Source organism: Salvelinus sp. IW2-2015, linkage group LG15 (assembly GCF_002910315.2).
Source record: "Salvelinus sp. IW2-2015 linkage group LG15, ASM291031v2, whole genome shotgun sequence".
Lineage (NCBI taxonomy): Eukaryota > Metazoa > Chordata > Actinopteri > Salmoniformes > Salmonidae > Salvelinus > Salvelinus sp. IW2-2015.
This window is the reverse complement of record NC_036855.1, coordinates 56594895-56618919: the sequence shown is the minus strand read 5'-3', so window position 1 is coordinate 56618919 and position 24025 is coordinate 56594895. Positions and strand designations below refer to the sequence as shown.

The 24025-nt window shown below is 42.7% G+C and overlaps 2 protein-coding genes across 2 annotated transcripts; one reads left to right on the top strand and one right to left on the bottom strand.

Annotated features, from left to right (window-relative positions):
• Positions 1 to 1686: 1686 nt before the first annotated feature.
• LOC111973793 (sulfotransferase 2B1-like) lies at positions 1687 to 10917 on the bottom strand. The gene is made up of 6 exons (XM_024001206.3): positions 10773 to 10917; positions 10203 to 10411; positions 9953 to 10079; positions 9760 to 9857; positions 5080 to 5260; positions 1687 to 2541 (listed from the first exon to the last, which is right to left on the bottom strand). Exons 1-6 carry the CDS (start codon positions 10909 to 10911, stop codon positions 2345 to 2347), a joined length of 951 nt encoding a protein of 316 aa, XP_023856974.2. The 5' UTR covers positions 10912 to 10917; the 3' UTR covers positions 1687 to 2344.
• Positions 10918 to 16590: 5673 nt separating this feature from the next.
• Positions 16591 to 23829, top strand: dpep1 (dipeptidase 1). Its single transcript, XM_024001186.2, has 10 exons — positions 16591 to 17047; positions 17660 to 17786; positions 18053 to 18185; positions 18528 to 18678; positions 19208 to 19277; positions 19731 to 19907; positions 20742 to 20826; positions 22465 to 22540; positions 22889 to 23024; positions 23252 to 23829. Exons 1-10 carry the CDS (start codon positions 16920 to 16922, stop codon positions 23441 to 23443), a joined length of 1275 nt encoding a protein of 424 aa, XP_023856954.1. The 5' UTR covers positions 16591 to 16919; the 3' UTR covers positions 23444 to 23829.
• The last annotated feature ends 196 nt before the right edge of the window (positions 23830 to 24025 follow it).

The window sequence follows — 24025 nt, the reverse complement described above, 5'->3', positions numbered from 1 at the left end:
GGGACCACAGAGTGCTGAATCTTATAGCGCGTAAAAATCGCCTGTCCTCGGTTGCAACATTCACTACCGAGTTCCAAACTGCCTCTGGAAGCAACTTCAGCACAAGAACTGTTTGTCGGGAGCTTCATGAAATGGGTTTCCATGGCCAAGTAGCCACACACAAGCCTAAGATCACCATGGACTCTGGAACAATGGAAACGCATTCTCTGGAGTACTGAATCACGCTTCTCCATCAGGCAGTCCGACAGATGAATCTGGGTTTGGCGGATGCCAGGAGAACGCTACCTGCCCCAATGCACAGTGTCAACTGTAAAGTTTGGTGGAGGAGGAATAATGGTCTGGGACTGTTTTTCATGGTTCGGGCTAGGCCCCTTAGTTCTAGTGAAGGGAAATCTTAACGCTAAAGCATACAATGATATTCTAGACAATTCTGTGCTTCCAACTTTGTGGCAGCAGTTTTGGGGAAGGCCCTTTCCTGTTTCAGCATGACAATGCTCCGGTGCACAAAGTGAGATCCATACAGAAATGGTTTGTCGAGATCGGGTTGGAAGAACTTGACTGGCCTGAACAGAGGCCCCGACCTCAACCCCATCGAACACCTACTGCGAGCCAGGCCTAACCGCCCAACATCAGTGCCCGACCTCACTAATGCTCTTGTGGCTGAATGGATGCAAGTCCCCGCAGCAATGTTCCAACATCTAGTGGAAAGCCTTCCCAGAAGAGTGGAGGCTGTTATAACAGCAAAGGGGGGACCAACTCAACATTAATGCCCATGATTTTGGAATGAAATGTTTGAGCAGGTGTCCACATGTAGTGTATATTTATCCAAAGACCCATCTATTCTGAACTATAGATTCATAGAGTTATATTTGGATGGTGTATGAGGGCGGCAGCAGGTCTCCACAGTGGAGTCTGTCTGGCAACACAACCACGTGCCACCCGCCGGGTGGCCAGGTGCAGTACTCTAGCTCTGGCCCCTTCCCCTGATAAACACTACTCATCAAAGAAACATTCCTGCCAGGTATGTACTCTCTGAAGCACCACTTGTCTTGCCATGTAAGTACTAATCAAGCAGCCGGAGTCTGAGATCAGCAGATGAAGATTGATGTCATTAGTTGCTGAGGGGACACTCCTTGGATCAGCTTGACACACTGCCACTCATTGATATAAACTGTGATCGGGAGGATTATGACCTTTTGTTAGTGTTCGCATAACTTCCTCATCGTGTTCCCATGAGCTGACAGCTTGACAGGCCCAAGAGGGATAGGGACACATGTGACTTGTGACTAGTGAAATAATAGACCACTTCCTCTTTGACTAAACCACTTTCTATACTTGTATTGCTGATACATGTCACTCTGGACAGAGTTCATGCTGACCCCCAGCAACAGCTCTGGCACACGCCTTTGTAATGGAATCCAGTGGGGAATCCTGACGTCCCTGACAGCTGACAGCTGACCACAAGACCCATGACGCACTAGCCCCCGCAAAGACAACTTCAACAACCAACCCACACTGAATAACATGACACGCATTAGGTGGACATACTGTATGTGGTTGTATATTTTAGCAGCATCAATGAGACAACCGGAGCACTATGATAAAGACACTTGACCGCAATATCTGGTCGGTGAGACAGTACTGTCTTGAACGCTTTCATAACACAACTCATAACACAACACAACCATCTTTCACATTATTTTAGTTGAGCAGCACATGGAATCTGGGATTAGATAGGCCTAATGATGATATATGCCTATATGTTAGCATCAGTCACATAGTTTCCCAACAACTCAGGGCTATGAACCTTACTGATGGAAATACAGTAAGTAGATGAGCTATATATGGGAAATCCAGGTTGTTCGGAATCAAGCTATGTGGACTGATGTAACAACAGCTTTTTATGTACACGTCAGCCTTTCTGGAGATAATATATGAGCCCTTCTGCTTGATGCACTGCCACACACTGGGAGTATTTCCAATGTGTCAATGTCAGGGAGTTAAATGTGTCCCTCTCGGATCCCATCAGCAGGCTAATGAGAGGGACCGGCTGACAGCGCTAGCTAGGGAGGAGACATGGTTTATTCATCTAGCTATTGTAGCACAAGCCAAGATGCAGGAGAAACTTCACTCTCATTCAGTTAACTGTAACATTTAGATTTTTTTAGAGGTGGAAAAACCCAACTACAACAACAAATAGGTCACACACAATATTTTTGTTATATTAGCATATCAATTGTATTATATCGTTTTACTATATTGGGTTATGTACATTATATGTACATTCACAAAAACACAGAGAACATCAGTGAGAGAATTCCAGGGCTTGTATGAAGCGTATCCATCAATCTCCGGCGTCATGGAGGATAAGGGCCCCATCCTGATCCCCAGAAGCCTGTCCTCCTCCTCCTCCCCCACAGGACTCAGGAGAACACTCCCACATGAAGGTCAGGGCACAGTCTTGCATCTGGTAGCTGTAGACGGTGTCGAAAAGACCAATCTGCTCCTCTGTGAAAGTGTTTCTCCAGTCACCGATTTTACCTGTAAATAGAACAAGGCCTTCATTGTTATGGCCAATCTCTCTCCACAGCACTGTAATTTTGAAATATTTTTTATTTTTATTATGATCCCTATTAGCTAAGGCCATAACGCTAGCTAATCTTCCTGGGGTCCAACACCAATTAACAAGAAATTACAAACAACTAATCAAGACTTCACAAACATTCAACAAGTTGACAATACAGATAATTAAAATACCTGACAGGAAACACATTTAACATTCAGTTTATACTTTCTATTTGCTGTCCAGTTATATGGTCTATCACATTAGATGTTCTTTTTTTTTCTTTTTTTTCTTGAAGGTGGATTTACTTTTTGCCTGAGAAATATGGATTGGTAAAAAGTTTCATTCAGCTATAGCTCTATATAAAACTATAGATTTAAGGCGATTTGTCCTTGGCTTAAGTTGTTTTAGCTGCCCTGAATTTGCCTGTCTGGTTTGGTGGTTATGCTTGTTGCTAGTATGTACTAATTGGACTGAAAAATACTGTGTTTTAAAAAAATATATAACATTCCAAAAGAAAATCAGAAGACAAGATAGTAATTTGTTTTTAACGTGAAGCCATGAGAGATTCTGATGCATTTTAATAATATTAATTCGGTTAGAGCAATGAAGAGATAATCTGGCAGCCCTGTTTTGAGCCATTTGGAGCTTTTTTATATCTTTCTTTGCTGCAGATATAACCGGACAGTACTCTATGTGTGATAGGACCAGGGATTGACCATATAACTGGACAGTACTCTATGTGTGATAGGACCAGGGATTGACCATATAACTGGACAGTACTCTATGTGTGATAGGACCAGGGATTGAACCACCTGATTCAGAGTGCTAGATGTTACATACTCTGAACATTTTCTTGTAACAGCAATTCCCTTACCCATCTTAATAACAATATTATCTATATGTTCTGACCATGATAAAGCTGCGTCCAACATGACGCCTAGTAGTTTTTTTTTTCACTTGCTCTACATGTATTCTATTCATCGACAAATTCAATTGGGGGTCATCAGCAAGCATATATCTTGAACCAAATACAATACATTTAGTTTTAGAAATGTTCAACACCAATTTGTTCATATCAACCCACTCAGACACCATTCTTAGTTCACTGCTCAGTACATCTGTTAGCTCATTACATTCTGATGCTGCACTATACATTGTAGAGTCATGACCACTCTTGCTTTGTTCATTACTGAAGGTAAATCATTAGTAAAGATAGAGTAGAGCATTGGGCCTAGGCAGCTTCCTTGAAGAACACCACAATGTATATCTTTACTATTTGAAAAGCTACAATTAAAGAACACTTTTTGCCTTCTCCTGGATAGATAGCTTTCCATCCAGGATAGAGCTGCATCCTTAAAACCGTAACATTTTAGTTTTCCTAGTAACAGTTCATGATCATTTACATCAAAAGCAGCACTGAAATCCAGCAACACTGCACCAACTAACTTCCTATCATCCATACTCTTTAACCAATCATCTGTCATTTCGCTAAGGCCGTACTCGTAGAATGCCCTTCTTCGTATGCATGCTGGAAACCCATTATCAGACCATTACATGAGAAATAATCCTTGATTTGTACAGATACAATTTTTTCCAATAATTGACTTAACAAAGGCAGCAAGTTTATAGGATGACTATTAGGACCAGTGAATGCAGATTTTTTATCCTTAGGTAGTGGAATAACCTTTGACTCTTTCCAGACTTCTGGGCACACCCCATACATCAAGCACTAATTAAAAGTATGAGAGATTGGTGTAGATATTTGGTTAGCTGTAACTCTAAGCAATTTGGCGTCTAGATTAACTGTACCAGGCGACTTGTCATCCGAAAGAGACAACAGCATCCTTTCTACCTCTTCCCGTTCTACTTGAAATTTGAACCTGCGTTGCCTCTCCTTCATGATACAATCTTTTATAAGACTATATGACATAGAGCCATCAGTTGGAATCATAGCATTCCTCAACTTGTCCACTTTGCCTGTAGTAGTTTACGATGTCATGTGGTTTTGTAATAAATATAGCCTCTGATTCAACAAAAGAGGCAGACATGTTTGAATTCCTACCCATAAGAGTGTTCAACGTTCTCCATAGCTTTTTCCCATCACCCTTTACTTCATAAGTTTTGTGCTGACAGAATCCTTTCTTGTTTCCTTTGTTTAGCTTGGTCACAAGGTTTCTTAATTTACAATAACTTTGCTTATCAAACGAAGTACCAGATTTATCTGCTACTTTTTTGGCATCATAACGTTGAATCATTCAATTTCTCAGCTCATCATCAATCCACGGGGCACCATTTGACCTCGCAGTGCATTTTCTTAAAGGGACATGCTTATCAGCTATACTCATAAATCATTTCATAAACAAACTTAGTGACATTTCAGGATCATCCTTAATACACACTTCTAACCATACTGTGAGTGCAGGGGAGGTCTATGGTACTGTTCTATCCCTCTGACACTGACGGACACACAACTCTAGTCAGGATTGTACTCCTGTTGAGCAAGGGAGCCTCACCTTTCCTCATGAATTTGCCTTTGCTGTGGTCCATGATCTCCTTTGGGATTAGAGTGTAGTTCACCATGGCGTTGTCTCTCATGCTGCTGAAGCTGCAGTGTCTCATGGAGTTGGTTAACTCCTCGCCCACCAGGGGGCACTGCAGGAAAGAGCTGATCCTCTCCATCGAGCCTTGCAGGTCCTGAGGAAAGTCAATGCTCTTATTATAGATATGGACAAAGAGGGTGGTTTTCACAAAAGGCTGAATGGATCCTCTATGTCTAGTCTATCAACAACATTTGTGGCATACTAAGAGACCAAACGCTCATTAGGTTGGATACAGTTGGATGGTGCTACTCCAAGATGGCGTAGCAGCGCAGACGTTGTTTGTCGTTCTCCCGTGTAAATTTTGTATTTTTCGTCTTTTTTGTATATATTTCAAAATATTTTCAATCTCTTTTACAATTTTTTAAAAATTAAATATATCTTCCGGCAACCCAATGTGATACAGATCTGCTATTTTTTAGACCTTATAGCCAGAACCTCCATCAGAAGATAACCAGCTAATTAGCTACTAGCTATTTAGTCATTGTTAGCTCCTGCTAGCAGCCTTTACCTTTAGCACAGACACCAGACGCTTTAGCCTGGATAATTACTTGCCAGACTGCACAGTGTGTTATCAACCCTGAGCAAATCGGACTGTTTTTTTCTCCACGACAATGCCGGATTCCTGCCGTAAGCCCTGGACCATTACTCCAGATCATCGCAGTTAGCTAGCTGCCACCGAGTGGCCCAGCCCCGAAGCTAGCCTTGAGCCAGGCCCATCTCCCGGCCTGCTCAGTGGACCCTATGATCCCTCGGCCACACAGCTGACGCCTCCCGGACTCTTTACTAACACGACTAGAATCCACTACACTACCGGATTCCTGCCGTAAGCTCTGGACCTTTGCATCGGATCATCGCTGCTAGCTAGCTGCTACCGAGTGGCTATAGCGGCTAACGCCCTTGTCCCAAAGCTAGCATCAGTTAGCCGCAAGCCAGGCGCATCTAGCAAACAAAATCACTCCAGCTACAATACCTCTTTTGCCAACTGGCCTGGACCCTTTGTCAACATGGAGCCCCGCCGTTCCATCACGACTGGTCTGCCGACGTAATTCCATCCGCTGTGCCCCAACCGGCCTTTGCCGGATGTCGGAGCAGACGCTTCTACTAGCCCCGGGCCTGCTAACTTTTTAAACGTTTTTTTTCCCGCTTGCTAGCGTAGTAACGACTACCTAGCGGCTTCCCTATTTCATCTATTGCTGTTCACTGGACCCTATGATCACTTGGCTACATAGCTGATGCCTGCTGGACTGTTCATTAATCACGGTAGTCCATTTTGTTTATTCTGTTTATCTGTCGGCCCCAGCCTCGAACTCAGGACCTGTGTGTAGTTAACTGACCCTCTCTGCCTATTCATCACCATTTTACCTGTTGTTCTTTTCTTAGCTGATCAGCTGTTGTTGTCTTACCCGTTGTTGTCTTAGCTAGCTCTCCCAATCAACACCTGTGATTGCTTTATGCCTCGCTTTATGTCTCTATCTAATGTCAATATGCATTGTATACTGTTGTTTAGGATAGTTATCATTGTTTTAGTTCACTGTGGAGCCCCAGTCCCACTCAACATGCCTCAGATACCTCTTTTGTCCCACCTCCCACACATGCGGTGACCTCACCCAGCATAACTAGTGCGTCCAGAGATGCAAACTCTCTTATCGTCACTCAATGCCTAAGTTTACTTCCACTGTACCCGCACCCTACCATACCCTTGTCTGTACATTATGCCCTGAATCTATCCTACCACGCCCAGAAATCTGCTTTTTTTATTCTCTGTCCCCAACGCACTAGACGATCAGTTTTGATAGCCGTACCCTCATCCTAATCCTCCTCTGTTCCTCGGGTGATGTGGAGGTTAACCCAGGCCCTGCGTGTCCCCAGCCGCTCTCATTTGTTGACTTCAGTAACCGCAAAAGCCTTGGTTTCATGCATGTTAACATCAGAAGCCTCCTCCCTAAGTTTGTTTTACTCACTGCTCTAGCACACTCTGCCAACCCTGATGTCCTTGCCGTGTCTGAATCTTGGCTTAGGAAGGCCACCAAAAATGCTGAGATTTCTCAACTACTACATTTTCCATCAAGATAGAACATCCAAAGGGGGAGGAGTTGCAATCCACTGCAGAGATAACCTGCAAAGTTCTGTCAAACTTTCCAGGTCTATGCCCAAACAGGTCGAGCTTCTAATTTTAAAAATGAATCTCTCCAGAAATAAGTCTCTCACTGTTGCTGACTGTTATAGACCCTCCTCAGCTCCCAGCTGTGCCCTGGACACAATATGTGAATTGATTGCCCCCTATCTATCTTCATAGTTTGTTCTGTTAGGTGAACTAAACTGGGATATGCTTAACACCCCGGCAGTCCTACAATCTAAGTTAGATGCCCTCAATCTCACACAAATTATCAAGGAACGCACCAGGTACAACCCTAAATCCGTAAATACGGGCACCCTCATAGATATTATCCTGACCAACTTGCCCTCCAACTACACCTCTGCTGTTTTCAATCAGGATCTCAGCGATCACTGCCTCATTGCTTGCATCCGCTATGCGTCCGCTGTCAAACGACCACACCTCATCACTGTCAAACGCTACCTAAAACACTTCTGCTAGCAGGCCTTTCTAATCGACCTGGCCCGGGTATCCTGGAAGGATATTGACCTCATCCCGTCAGTAGAGGATGCCTGGTCGTTCTTTAAAAGTAATTTCCTCACTCTCTTAAATAAGCATGCCCCTTTCAAAAAATGTAGAACGAAGAACAGATACAGTCCTTGGTTCACTTCAGACCTGACTGCCCTCGACCAGCACAAAAACATCCTGTGGCGGACTGCAATAGCATCGAATAGTCCCCGCGATATGCAACTTTTCAGGGAGGCAGGAACCAATACACGCAGTCAGTTAGGAAAGCAAAGGCTAGCTTTTTCAAACATAAAGTTGCATCCTGTAGCTCTCACTCCAAAAAGTTTTGGGACACTGTAAAGTCCGTGGAGAACAAGAGCACCTCGTCCCAGCTGCCCACTGCACTGAGGCTAGGTAACACTGTCACCACCGATAAATCCACGATAATCGAGAATTTCAATAAGCATTTCTCTATGACTGGCCATGCTTTCCTTCTGGCTACCCCAACCCCGGCCAACAGCTCTGCACCCCCCGCAGCTACCTGCCCAAACCTCCGCAGCTAGGCTAGACAAATCAGCTAGGCTAGACAATCTGGACCCTCTCTTTTTAAAATGATCCGCCGCCATTGTTGCAACCCCTATTACCAGTCTGTTCAACCTCTCTTTCGTATCGTCCGAGATCCCTAAAGATTGGAAAGCTGCCGCGGTCATCCCCCTCTTCAAAGGGGGATGACCGCGGCAGACCCAAACTGTTATAGAGCTATATCCATCCTGCCCTGCCTTTCTAAAGTCTTCGAAAGCCAAGTTAACAAACAGATCACTGACCATTTCGAATCCCACCGTACCTTCTCCGCTGTGCAATCTGGTTTCCGAGCTGGTCACGGGTGCACCTCAGCCATGGTCAAGGTACTAAACGATATCATAACCGCCATCGATAAAAGACAGTACTGTGCAGCTGTCTTCATTGACCTGGCCAAGGCTTTCGACTCTGTCAATCACTGTATTCTTTTTTTTCTTTCTTTTTTTTACCCCTTTTTTTCTCCCCAATTGGTAGTAGTTACAGTCTTGTGTCATCGTTGCAACTCCTGCATGGACTCGGGAGAGGCGAAGGTCGAGAGCCATGCGTCCTCCGAAACACAACCCAACCAAGCCGCACCGCTTCTTGACACGCCCATCCAACCCGGAAGCCAGCTGCACCAATGTGTCGGAGGTGTGTCACTGGTCATCCCCAAAGCCAACTCCTCCTTTGGCCGCCTTTCCTTCAGTTCTCTGCTGCCAATGACTGGAACGAATTGCAAAAATCACTGAAGTTGGAGACTTATATCTCCCTCACTAGCTTTAAGCATCAGCTATCTGAACAGCTTACCGATCGCTGCAGCTGTACACAGCCCATCTGTAATTAGCCCATCCAATCTACCTACCTGATCCCCATATTGTTTTTATTTACTTTTTTCTCTTTTGCACACCAGTATTTCTACATCCACATCATCATCTGCACATCTATCACTTCAGTGTTAATTTGCTAAATTGTAATTACTTCGCTACTATGGCCTATTTATTGCCTTACCTCCTCACGCCATTTGCACACACTGTATATAGACTTTTTCTATTGTGTTATTGACTGTACGTTTGTTTATTCCATGTGTAACTCTGTGTTGTTGTTTGTTTTTGTTTCCTAAAGCTATGTTCACGTAGTATTTCATAATGTCACTTAAAATAGCATCTCACAAAGGTCTATTTATAATCTATTACTAATATTTTCATGTCTGAAGGATAGCCTATTTCTGTAGTTAACACAACCTCAGAGACTCATGAGACTGTAATACAACTGCTGTGATACAAGTGTTGTGTTCTGATGCGCTTAAATGGACATGTCTACAATATGGTTAGGGGTGACACAACTGCAATGAGGAAGAGAGAATGTAATGGGATGTTTGCAATTGATGACAACAACAGTACATAGCAGACAGTGATAGACAAGAGTTACCCTACCAGCCACATCTCCTCATAAGAGATGTAAAGAACATTTGCCAAGACTCCTGCTTGACTCGTCCAGCCTTTCACATGATCGAACCAGGACCCATAACTCACTGTAAAAAGGGTAAACGTTGTATTAGATCTGACTGTTAACAGTAGGATTAAATCCCAGAATTGCTCGAGGTACAAATCATTAGTGTCAACTCACCTGATCCCTCCAGAAAACTATCCAGAAACTCGTCAAATGAATTGGGTTCTGGGAGGAACTTGGCCATTTTATGGAAGTGGTAATATGACACAGCAACATCTTTGGGGTTTCTGGCGACATAGATGACCTGAGAGACGGTGTGGAGATAGTGTCACTAACGCTCAATATATTATTTCCATAGAGTTGCTTTACAAAATAGGAAATGTCTCACAGCTTTGAGAATAGTCTCTTCGACATAACCACATCCTACCTTAGCTTTGGAGCCCTGGAGTGCAGAAGCCAGCAGGTTGTAGGGCAGGTGAGTGGTGATGATTCGGTGCCCCTGGGTGGCCTCCAGCACCTTTGCACTGTAATGCTGTTCCAGCCAGGGAGCTCGGGCCCAGTTGGGCACAGTTTTGGAGAGTTGTGGGTCCCCTCTGTTTTTCACAAGAGTGACAATCTCCTGCATCCAGGTAGTCCCTTTAACCAGAGATCACAGAGGGAAAGAAAGAAGAGAGTTAAAGAGAGAGAGAGATAAGAGAGAACTGTACATCTAATACCTCTGTCTTCATTGAATTCCTCCCTAAACCACTACTTCCATAAAGACAGACGGTCTGAGAGAAGTGGATCTTGAAAGTAATGAATCATTGACAAGTAAAAACAAAAGTAACAATACAATAACCTACTGGAGTCTGTGCATATACAGTTATTAAAACCCTGACCGTTTGCTTCAACTGCAAAGTGTGTGAAAGAGGAAAAAGTACTGAAGTTGGCTAGTGTTGCAGCATGTCTAATGTGTTGTGACACCGAGCAGTGGTGTGACAGAGCTGTCCTGTCTCACCTGATTTGGGGTAGGTGGCGATGACAGTGTCCCTGTCCTGGAACTGGAAGTGGAGGGCATAGTTCAGGGAGTCCTGGGTGTGAATGTGCCCAGGGAATGAGATGTGATGGAAGGTCTCTGTCACGTCCAGCCTGGCCATGTCTTTCTGCGAGGAGGGAAGTATGAGATGATCTGGCTTCCTACGGACCTTAAATAGCCAAGCAGTATGATACAACGGGAACTGTGAGAAGAACTCGTGGGAGAAAAGCTGTGTGGATGTCGCTGTAGAAATCATTTAAAAAGTCTTGGAATTTCCCAGGAAAACATTTACTGTACGGTAGGTACTGGTACCACGGGAATTACCCGTAGTACCAGATAGATCCTTTTCTATTGTACACCTAAAGTTGGGGCTGAGTAAAATGATCCGCACTGCCTGTACATAGAAACTGTCTCTGAACCTGGTGGTCTGGGTCGTAAAGCTGGAATCCTTAGTTGCTTCATCAGTTTTTGGACTTAGAAATTAATGATATATACTCAATGATGCTTAAAGATTATAACTTATAAATGCCTCATGAGCTTAGTTCAACTGTCCTACCCCATCAGAACACAAAATACAGGTTTGTATTACTCTACATTTACATTGTTTACAAACAAACAAACACTATATAGCCTCAAAACATGGTTAAAGGCCCAGTGCAGAAATATTTTCCCCCCTATGTTTTATATATATTTCCACACTATCAGGTTGGAATAATATTGTGAAATTATGATAATACCCTTTAAGTGTAAGTGCTGTTTGAAAAGACCACCTGAAATCTCAGCCTGTTTTGCTTGATTCTTGCTTGAGAAATTGCTATTTACTTAGAAGCTATTTTTGTTTCCTTTTGAACATTTTAATTGAAAACAATCGCAGTAAGGTATTTAATTTTAAATATTGAGATAAAAATGGCTGCATTGGACCTTTAAGGGTTCCTCTTTTCAACCCTTACTGTGGAAATTCAGTGTTACAGAATGATTGAAATTTAAAGGCGATGTTCCTGCGTTAGCGGTGACAGCATTCACGGTAAACACTGCATATGTCGGCTCAATCAGAAATTACCTTTATATTGCGCAATCTGTAACGCTTCAGCAATACAAATTGAATAGAGCCCAAAACTATCATTTTGATATCATGGATGGTCCATCCTTGCATCCATAGCTATGTCTATAAGTTTGAGAGTGGTTATATTTCTCCAAGCCCATCCCTCAGATTTTTACCAAAACACAGGCAGGGTGGCCACTTTGTTATTGTTTCAATTAAGGATTCTAGCTTTAATACTACAGTACTCTCTGCCAGACTGCAGGATTTGCTTGATTCATGACGAGGGTGACTGGGTGTCCCTGATTATACTACAGTGTTGAGTTTTCTTTTTGCCACTGTTTAATTGACTCAAGGACGAGAGTTGTTGATGATGAGCGAAGAGTCCTGAGGGCGCTCTAAGGATGTTTTATCTAAGAGTTGATTATCATAATGCAAACAAGTCATGACCTTCGCAGCTCATCTCCATGGTCATGGATGGATAAGACCCAAGGCTCTCTTTACTGCTCCTGATAGAGAGCTGACTGTAATCTGAATCAAATTAACCTCTTACCTCCAAACACTTATCTTAAGAGTAGACTTCTAAGTAACCATTAATACGAGGCTATTATGGGATGGTCCTCACAATAATCAGGGTGATAAGCTAATGGTATCCATAAGAATTCTGAATTCAGTCATAAATTAATAAACCAACACAGTGGCCTTGTGGTTAGAGTGTCTGCACTGAGATAGGAAGATAGGGGGTTCCATCCCTGGTCAAGTCATACCAAGTCATACCAAGCCTCTCTGCTTGGCACTCTGCATTAAGGAAATGGATTGGGGTTGAGGTCCTGCGACCGACTAGCGTCATGTCCATGGGGTGTACTTGCTCCCGTCCCTATGTGTCGTTCTGGCTCGGACAAGGCTTACTTGTCTAAGGATTACTATTTAGGATTATTAGGAATACCTGTAATGTATCATGTGCTATTTAGCAGCAAAAGTTTCCAGGTGTAAACTCAACATGTCTGAATGTTCCTGACCTGAACCCTCTATCTTCCAGATCCCATATAGGCCTAACAATGTAGAACAGTGAGAGGACGAGAGAAAAGGTCTTGAAAAGACCACGGAAAACCCTGGATTAGCTGAGTCAACCGTTCATTATGCCTTAAATCAGAATGGGGCTCCAGAAACATGGACATACACAGACCACTCTGCTCAACACGTAAGTGGGCCACAATCATCTGTGAACACGAGTGGTCTAGATGAGCATTTATACAGCCAAGGATCCACAAGGGACTTGCTATAGGGTACAGATAAAGGATCTTAATTTGACCAGTTTCTCACAGTAGGAAAATAATCCTACAGCAACAGGAAATGTGAATTATTGTATGGATTATAATTAATTTACATTTTTGTAGGGGTTGATAAAGTTTAAGTTAGGACAAATCAAGTCTGCCATTTTTAAGTGGAAATTACAAACTTTATAAGCCTTTTTAAACCTCGAATACAGTAGAAGTTTGCATTTCCTGCTGTGCTGGACATTTTCTGCAAAAACAGGGTGATTAAATTAATATCCTACAGCTGTAGGCAGCTGTAGTCAAATCCAGTGGCGATTTTTGCCTGTAAATCTTGGTGGGGGAAAAAACAAAGAAATTGGGGGGATGCATGCCAGCAAAGCCCCTACACAACACAACACTAAACGAAACAATACATTAATTGCACTTTAACGGTGACAAACTTTGACCACAACTGTTACGGCCTACATAAAGCTGTCCCAACAGCAGAGTCCCAACAGCGGATAAGAGGTAGTCAGTCATTTCGATTAAGACATTAATGAGCGAGCTAGGATGAACGTAGTCAATATAACTATTTGTTCAGCACTTTTGAAATGTACAGCGACAGAATTCAGAACATGGGCCGTTCTTAGATTATTCTCCCTGTACACCAAGTCAGAACCGTAGGCCAAATAAAGGGGGCATATAAGCAGACAATGAAAGCTCTTACAATATTCAATGATTACATTTCTCTAAAACAGGTTATAGGCTACATGTGCACCACCAAGTCAGAACACTAGGCGAAATTAATGATGGAAAATAGGCCAAATTATTAGGGTGAGGCACATGGGCTACTAACAGCTTACTACACAACATACACTTATATTACTTTATTAGCTACAGTATACATATCCCAAATTACAGCATCCAGCTTTGATATACATTATACATGGATTATGTAAAGTGCACACTTTATCATCAAGTTTGTAAACATCAACATCAATAATGACATAATTCAACAAGAAGCCATTTGACAGGAAGAACATGATATTTACCGCCTAATGGAAAAAGAAGCCTTATCATATAAGATAAAAAAAGAGCCTATAGACTGACTACAAGGGTTATGTACTAGCGTTCAGATATCCCACTGCTATATTGATATACAGAGACCAGATTCACTGCCTGTCGTTTGAGAAAAGGATTAATGCTTAAAGCCAAATCATTTGATTTATTGAAAATGACAATTCAAAGCAGAACACATAAGATTTGAGTTGTGTACATTGCACCTAGTTAACTATCTAGAAGCTGTATGAAATAATTATTTTTCTCATCAAAGGTTAGAGAGCTACCATGAAGCAGAAGCTGTGCAGAGACAGCATAGCAAAGCAGCATAGTCTGGTTAAAGTGTGGCCTAAAGAGGGATAAAAGCAAGAATGACAAGAATGTCCCTCTATAATTATAATTTTCACTGAGGGTGCGGAGGTTAACCTTGTGTGAATTGAAGAATTGTGTGTTTACTCATGAGCATAAAAAAAACGTTCTATTTTTTACATATTTTGTAATTTAGCAGATGCTCTTATCCAGAGCAATTAGGGTTAAGTGCCTTGCTAAACTGCACATGTTTCACCTAGTTGGCTCAGGGATTCAAACCAGCAACCTTTTGTTTACTGGCCCAACACTCTTAACCACTAGGCTACTGTACCTGTTGCCCTGTGTCGTGGAAATTCATACTGAGAGAGACTTTGTCATTTCTTCAAACTATCATCTTTATTTAATATCGATTAATTATTGCAATAATGAGACTAGTCAACCCAACAGTCTTGACTTTTGGGCCCAGTAGCCTAACCTTTACAGACAATGCAGTTTCTATATAGTTGGCACTAAAGATGCTTATCTGCCTCTGGTGTTGTTTCTCGGATGCAAGAATGAATAGACACAATTAGTGTGTTGTTCTATACAATAGAATAAAACTTTATTGTCCATCCAGGATGGACATTTTTCTTTGGCATCACCTTCATTAAAATTATCACATACACACATACATTCTCACACATTTAAACCAGTCAGTCCATCATGTTGCATGCACTAACAACATAGAGGACATTAATACATTCACTCACAAATGACCACTGTCCCAACTGCACTAGATAGATAAGTACATGTACCGATACAATTTACTTTGCATTTAGTAGTCCAACAGCACAAGGAACGAATGAATGTTTGAACACGTTCTTCTTGGCCATGGGTGGCCAAGACTGAGGGTGTACACCCTCTACACTGAGGGTGTAGAGGGTGGAAGGGGTCGCCAAATGACAGCCAGTGCCTTCTTTTTGGTTGCCTTGTGGAACAGAATGCTCAAATGTTCCTGTGGTCGACCAATTACTTTGCTGGCTGTGTTTACTATTCTGGTCAGTTTGCTTTTGCTCCTCTACGCTCAGATTACCATACCAGACTGTCATATTGAACATGAGGATGCTCTCCACCAAGCTGCTGTACACCCTCTCCAGAACATCCTGGCCGACCCCAAACCCCTTTAATTTCCTGATTAAGAACAGGCGTTGGCTTGCTTTAAAAAATAATCCTATTCCTCCAGGCTCTCTTTGTCTCAGTTACGCCCACCACATCTTATCTATGGAATGCCAGCTGTAGGTTTTTAGGCTCCTCTCCGTTCACACAGACATTTCATAGAACAGAAATGTCTTACTATTGGTTAAGTATATAATCGTTAACTATTAATATCAAACAAATCAGGTAATTGTGTCATTTTTCTATCACACCTGTCATATGCAGGTATTCTGACTCAAATATATGTATTTATATTTTTAGATGTATAACAGTGACTCCACTCCGAGTAGAGCAGAAGGTTAATGTATTGCCTGTTGGTGGAAGAAGGTGAGGACCAAGGTGCAGCGTGGTACGTGTCCATGATTTTTATTATGCCCGAACACTAGGACAAAAATGATCAAAACGGCACAAAAGAAACAGTTCTATCTGGTGTAGACACACAAAACAACTACCCTCAAACACAGGTGGGAACAGGCTACCTAAGTATGGTTCTCAATCAGAGACAACGATAGACAGCTACCTCTGATTGAGAACCACACACGGCCAAACACAAAGAAATAGACAACATATAACACCAGACATAGAATGCCCACCCCAACTCACGCCCTGACCAAACCAAAATAGAGACATAAAAAAGGAACTAAGGTCAGGGCGTGACAGTTAACCCATCTGATTTAACTTGCACTGACCCCTAATAGACTCCGACCCTCAGCACATATTGTTGATGAGGTGCTCTCTACATATATTTATAACTCATTTTTATAACATTTCTTATTTGAGTGGTCATGCCATCATTGGGCACTTTCCAATGTTAATCCACATCTATATCATTACTGGGGTTGTCTTGCTTATGGATTTAAAACTTGAGGGAGTTGTACTGAACGTTAAACATTAACCAATATGCTTAACTTCATGTGTTTACTTTACAACCAAAGAGATAATGACAGAGAAACGGAGGAGGCATAATAAACTCTCTCTGTATTTGAGCCTGACCCACAAAGAGACACTTTGGGGACAGAGGAAGAGTTCGGACGGAACACAGTGAACTGTGAAATCTGAAGAAGCACCAGACAGACCAAAGACTAACTAACTTAGTGTAGGCTGAGAAATGTATTGAAACAAGTCAAAATATACTTTTTGAGTTAGTAACAAACGGAGTTAGAGAGAAAACCATAGTGGCTGTAGTGAACCAGAGGCTGTTGGAGAGGACAAGTCCAGGTCAGGCTGGATCAGATTGTGTGTTAGTTAGGGTGTAGTGAGAGAGAGTAAGAGATGTTGTCTGGAGGTAGTGTATGGGGGACTCTGCTGGCACTGTCCTGTGCTCTCAAACTCTCCTTGACACAGGATGAACACATGAACAACGCACTGAGGCTAATGTCAGAGACACCACTGATTGATGGGTAAGTGACTAACACATTTTTCTCTCCTCATAAGACCCTAGGATGGGTGATTTTGAACGTTTAAACCAAAATTAATATTTTATAATACATTACATCTACAAATATTTGATGCATACTGTAATGTTAATGGCACAAAACACGTGCCAATGCAAGGTGTGTATTGTATATGTAAAGACTGACGCTGGAGATGAGAAGCAGGTACGGGGAGTTGAACATTTAATGAGGAACGGACAGGTAACAGGACAGGAACAGCGTCAGCACACGGGTAAACAAGTACATATGACAATCAATGCAGAAGCGGGGAACCAGACAGATATAGGGGAGGTAATGACAGAGGTGATTGAGTCCAGGTGAGTGCAATGATCGCTGATGCGCGTGACGGGGGGGGGAAGGCAGGTGTGCGTAATGATGGTGGCAGGAGTGCGTAGAGCTGGGGAGGAAGAGCGGGGGCAGGCGTGACAGTATATGCTTCGATAAGATTTTGGAGGCTGTTTTTTAATGTTTCAAGATGGTTCTGTCCTAATGTACAGTTAAATAATGGCTGTGTGTTAGCAGTGCTGACTGCCCTGTATGAATAGTATCATGCATTGATCTCTCTGTCTGACTCCACAGCCATAATGATCTGCCCTGGCAGTTGAGGATGAAGTTTAACAACCAGCTGAATAAAGTGGATCTGTACACCCTCAACAATACACACACCAACATCCCCAAGATCAGGGAGGGACGACTGGCAGCACAGGTACACACACTCATACACCCACACAAACTGAAAAAGACTCACAAAAAGGTGTATGTGAGGGTGGGTGATAATAATACATGTATTACATCAGGGATCATCAACTACATTCAGCCGCGGGTCGATTTTATTTTCTTGAGCGGATGGTCGGGGGTCCAGAACATAATTACAAATAATTTGTAGACTGCAAATTGACCGCAAGAAGCCCGCCAGTTGGGGAACTCTGTATTACATAATAAACTGATCAAACATTTACTGTCCACTTGCAGTTCTGGGCAGCATATGTTCCATGTGACACTCAGTACAAAGATGCAGCCAGACAAACTCTTGAGCAGATTGACGTCATCCGCAGAATGTGCATGAAATACCCAGAAGCCTTCATGTTTGCTACCAGCAGCAAAGGTGAGAGTCATCTACAAAAAAAAGTGTAATCAAAAGTTATACAGTAAGGGCTCTACTCAATATGTAAAGTGAAAGTGTCGTAGATTCCACAATATACATTTAAAGGTAATTTCCGATTGAGCCAACATATGCAGTGTTTACCGTGAATGCAGTCTCCGCTAACGCGGGAACATTGCCTTTAAATTTCAATCACTCTGTAGAGCTGAACATCCGCGATATGCGAATGGAGCCATACATCTGGTTATGAGAATGAAAGCCCTTTAGAACACTCAACTGTGAAACACCATATATAACAGAGTTTTATTCACCCACCTGTATTATCAATTATTTATTTTACCACAGATATCGTGGATGCCTTTAGTCAGAACAGGACGGCCAGTCTGATCGGGGTGGAAGGAGGACACTCTTTGGACAGCAGCCTGGGGACCCTGCGCACCATGTACCACCTGGGGGTCCGCTACCTCACCCTCACCCACAGCTGCAACACACCATGGTGAGTAGGCTCTGCTACCCTGCTGACGACAGGGCCACCCTGGTCTGGGGACTAGGTGCCACAGATTATACTTAATAAGTGACAAGGTGCTCAACAATTTTTTGTAGTACTTTATAGTTGAGATTCCTAAGTATATCAACGCTTTACACACCCTATGATGCTCTCTCAAAGAGCACATACAGCTAAGATAGAAATTACAAGAATGTAAATGAATGAGACACAACAGGTAACAGCTGAAACTGCTTATTAATAGACAAAAAAAAGACTGTATTTCACTGAATTCTGTGGTGGGGAAAATAGGGGATTCCTGTCGCCACCTGTTTCAGAGGTATCATATTCTGGGAGAGTCATCTAAACAGATGGGCTAGCTAATCAAACCATGGCCCTGGACTACGACAGAGCCTAGAGAATCCCTCAGCCCCTCACTGATTCATATCATACTAGCAGGATATAGGAAAGTGGAAGAGAAAGATCACTTCCAGAAGCGGGCCTGGTGTTTTACTGTGGTTGTGTGTGTTTTCCCCCCCAGGGCAGATAATTGGCTCGTGGATTCGGGAGCCGAGCCATCGCAGCACAATGGACTGTCTGAGTTTGGCAAGGTTGGTCTATCACACTGAGCCACACACACACACACACACATTGGAAATACCCCACTCATAACAAAGGTCAAATCTATGATACTATTTGGTGCGGCTTRTAATACTTCTGCTTCTGAGTTTACTTGGAAATCAGATATAAATGCCTGTCATAAACATAGGCAATATTCCAAGTAAATATTTTTGTCAAATGAGCAATTCCTCAGAAACTATTGGGTTACCCTCAAAGACTCATTTTCGTCTAGTTTGCCTTTAGGTGTTCATTCATGTTATAGCAGTATGATATCACTTGTATAAAACACCCTGGATGAAAACATGTTCATTCTCTTGATCCTAGCTACAAACCATACCATTAGGTTTGATAGGCTGAATGAATCACATATAATTGTCTCTATAACACCAGTAGGGCGACACAGTAAGAGGCAGAAACATTCATAATGGTTCTTCACCCGACAGCAACTGATATTTGAGATGAACCGCATTGGGATGTTGATTGACTTGGCCCACGTGTCAGAGAAAGTGATGAACCAGGTTCTAGACCTGTCCAAAGCCCCAGTCATCTTCAGCCACTCCTCTGCCTACGCCGTGTGCCCACACAAGAGGAACGTGCCTGACGACGTCCTGAGGAAGGTGGTGAGTGAAAGGGGAGAGGGGCAAGGGGATAGTGGATTACAGAATACATGTGAGGAACTTGGTCATTCCTTCTCCTTAGACCTCATCCCTTCCCCGAGGAGGGTGGTGAGTCAGGGGAGAAGGGTGAGAGACGAGGGGATAGAGAATTGGGAGTCGGGTAGTGAGAGGAGAAGGACTAGGGGAGCAGGCAGAGTGAGGGGATTGGAGGGTGAGGTGTATAAAGGAATTGGACCTGAGATTGAGTGGTGAGTGGACATGTGATCGGATGAAGGGGTATGTGACGGGGGATAAGGGGAAGAACATGGATTGAGAAAACAGACAGGGAACTGAAAAGGGGTTTAAGAGTGAAAAGGAGGTGTCTGGGAATATAGGCTGAGGGGAGGATGAGAAAGGGCTTAGAGGAAGGTTGAGGCAAAGAAAAGTAAGCAATAAGACTGCAACAAAAAAACGTGGTAATGTCTGCAGTGATATTAAAACTACAATGATATCAAAAGGAAGTTAGAAAAGCCTTCAGATCTTTCCAATACCTTGGAAAACAGACACAAACTAAAACATTTTATTACACATTTATTGTGAAATACCTCAAGCTGACAATAGCTTACAAACAAGAGTCCGGGAAACATTTGAGCTATTCTGCTGTAAGGGCCCATAAAACTACAGATAAAGGAACATTGTGTTTCTATATAGCACCATAAAATGTTAACAACAGAACATAAAAGCCCAACTGACTACACCAATATGGTAGCTACAGTTCTTCATTGTAATAGTTAGTGACTTGAGTTTATAGTTCTGACTTATCATACAGTTGCGTGTCTGTGTCCTTTTTCTCACCAGCAAAACAAAAAAGGAATTGTCATGGTGAACTTTTACAACGACTATGTCACATGCAGCAATACAGCCAACCTATCACAGGTGGCAGGTGAGTAGCTGAGTCATGGTCATCATTTTTATCATTACTTTTTACTCTCCACCACTCACTCACCCAACCTTGTCTCTCAAATTTGTATTATACAGTTTCTTCAGAAAGTATTCATACCCCTCGACTTATTCCACATTTTGTTGTGTTACAGTCTGAATTCAAAATGAATTAAAAAAAAAGAATTCTCACCCATCTACACACCATACCTCATAACGACAAAGTGAAAACATGTTTTTATACATTTTTGCAAATGTATAAAAAATACACTGAAATATCACATTTACATAAATATTCAGACCCTTTACTCAGTACTTTGTTGAAGCTCCTTTGGCAGCGATTACAGCCTCGAGTCTTGACGTTACAAGCTTGGGACACTTGTATTTGGGGAGTTTCTCACATTCTTCTCTGCAGATCCTCTCAAGCTCTGAGGTTGGATGGGGAGCGTCGCTGCACAGCTATTTTCAGGTCTCTCCAGAGATGTTAGATTGGGTTAAAGTCTGGGCTCTGGCTGAGCCATTCAAGGACATTGAGACTTGTCCCGAAGCCACTCCTGCGTTGTCTTGCCTGTGTGCTTAGGGTCGTTGTCCTGTTGGAAGCTGAACCTTCGCCCCAGTCTGAGGTCCTGAGCGCTCTGGAGAAGGTTTTCATCAAGGATCTCTCTGTACTTTGCTCCGTTCATCTTTGCCTCGATCTTGACTAGTCTCCCAGTCCCTGCCGCTGAAAAACATCCCCACAGCATGATGCTGCCACCCCCATGCTTCACCGTAGGGATGGTGCCAGGTTTCCTCCAGATGTGAAGCTTGGCATTCACACCAAATAGTTCAATCTTGGTTTCATCTGACCAGAGAATCTAGTTTTTCATGGTCTGAGTCTTTAGGGGCCTTTTGGCAAATTCCAAGGGGGCTTTCGTGTGCCTTTTACTGAGGAGTGGCTTCCGTCTGGCCACTCTACCATAAAGACCTGATTGGTGGAGTGCTGCAGAGATGGTTGTTCTTCTGGAAGGTTCTCCCATCTCCACAGAGGAACTCTGGAGCTCTGTCAGAGTGACCATCAGGTTCTTGGTCACCTCCCTGACCAAGGCCCTTCTCCCCCAATTGTTCAGTTTGGCCGGGTGTCCAGCTCTAGAAAGAGTCTTGGTGGTTCCAAACATCTTTCATTTAAGAATGTTGGAGGCCACTCTATTCTTGGGGACCTTCATAGCTGCAGAAATGTTTTGGTAACCTTCCCCAGATCTGTGCCTCAACACAATCCTGTCTCGGAGCACTATGGACAATTCCTTTGACCTCATGGCTTGGTTTTTGCTTTGACATGCACTGTCAAATAGACAGGTGTGTGCCTTTCCAAATGATGTCCAATCAATTGAATTTACTACAGGTGGACTCCGATCCAGTTGTAGAAACATCTCAAGGATGATCAATGGAAACAGGATGCACCTGAGCTAAATTTTGAGTCTGACAGCAATTTTGAGTCTGACAGCAAAGAGTCTGAATACTTACGTAAATAATAATAATATTTTTTTTTTTAACTATGGGGTATTGTGTGTAGATAGAAAAAAATATTGAATCAATTTTAGAATAAGGGGTCTGAATACATTCCGAATACCCTGCATATTCACCTTTCTTATCGTGTTCAATCTAGATCACTTTGACCACATAAAGAATGTGGCTGGACACAGTATCATTGGTTTTGGTGGGGATTATGATGGAGTGGGCAGGTGAGTCGAGTGAATTGACCTAGGAGTTATTCACCTAGTTACAATAAAACACCAATGGACTTGATTGAGCAAAATGTATTATCTTAAAAGGTGCTAATTGTAATATACCAGTAAAGAAGTATAAAGTCATATGTCTGAGTAGTTCTTTTTTTTTTTATAAAAGTAATCTCTGAGTAGTAGTATTTAAAAAATATATCAAAAGTCATGTCTGAGTAGTAGTAGTAAAATATTTTATAAATGTTTTACATGGAAAGAAACCCATTCTGCTGGGGGAGGAGTTCAGAAGAATTGCATAATATTGGCTTCAGTTTGACACACACACCCCTCTCTACCTGTGCTGTCTGTCAGGGTACCGGGGGGGCTGGAGGACGTGTCTAAGTACCCTGCTCTGGTGGCAGAGCTGCTGAGGAGAGGATGGACAGATGCTGAGGTGAAAGCTGCTCTGGGGGACAACCTGCTCAGAGTGTTCAGAGAGGTGGAGCGTGTGAGTACTACAGTAAAAGTTACACACTGACCTCTACAGCTTAGCACCATTCACAACACCCCCGTTTCCACAAGATTGACATCAACACACAAACCTCCATAGATCTATTTAAAAAGGGCTGATGCAATACAGAATACAGTGCATACACAGAGATTACAGGCATTTGTAATGCACTATTTGGTCCAGTGCTTTGTTACCCTCCCTGACTCTGAACTCCTATCTTCCAGGTACGAGACAGCCTGAATGATACAACTCCAGATGATCTGCCCATACCTTATGAAGAAGTGAAAAACGACTGCAGGACCAGCTATGGCTACCCTGTCCCCAACCCAGACAGTGCTGGGACAATTCTCTCCCTCAGCCCTCTGGCCCTGGTACTAACACTGACACTGAGTAGCCTGCTGTCCTGGTCTCTATAAGCCCCCTCTACATAGACCATGCTGGGTGTGATGGTATTACCACCCCTTGTCTGTGGCAGTAGGCTGCCCAAGGCATAGTAAGACTTTACCACTTGAGTTCTGTGGTCACTTCATCTTTCACAAGTTCTATTGGTGATGTAGTCCATGAACTGTGTTTGAAGCATTTGTGCATAGAAATGTTAACATTACTAAACCAGTAAATTCTTCTGAAACGGTGTTATACACATCACTGTTGACCTTGTAGCCTGGTCATGGATTTACTTGGTATTTTACATTTTAGAGTTTAAATTGAACGATTAAATGTGGCCCTCTATAAACAAATAATCAGGAAAATTGTGTAAGCACGAGTATTGTTGGGGTATAATAATAAACAACTAATACCTCTACCATGCTGTCTAACACCTTCCACTGCATTACTGCCTTTTCTAATTTAGTGTTGTACCATGAGCCATGTGACAAATGAAATACTAAACTGACTGAACAGCTTTCAGAGGGGAGTTTATGGTTGAGAGACAACAGTGAGCGTCCCAAATGATTGACAGGCTGTTCCAGATGTGATTTTCTCAGGCCCGGACTGAGACA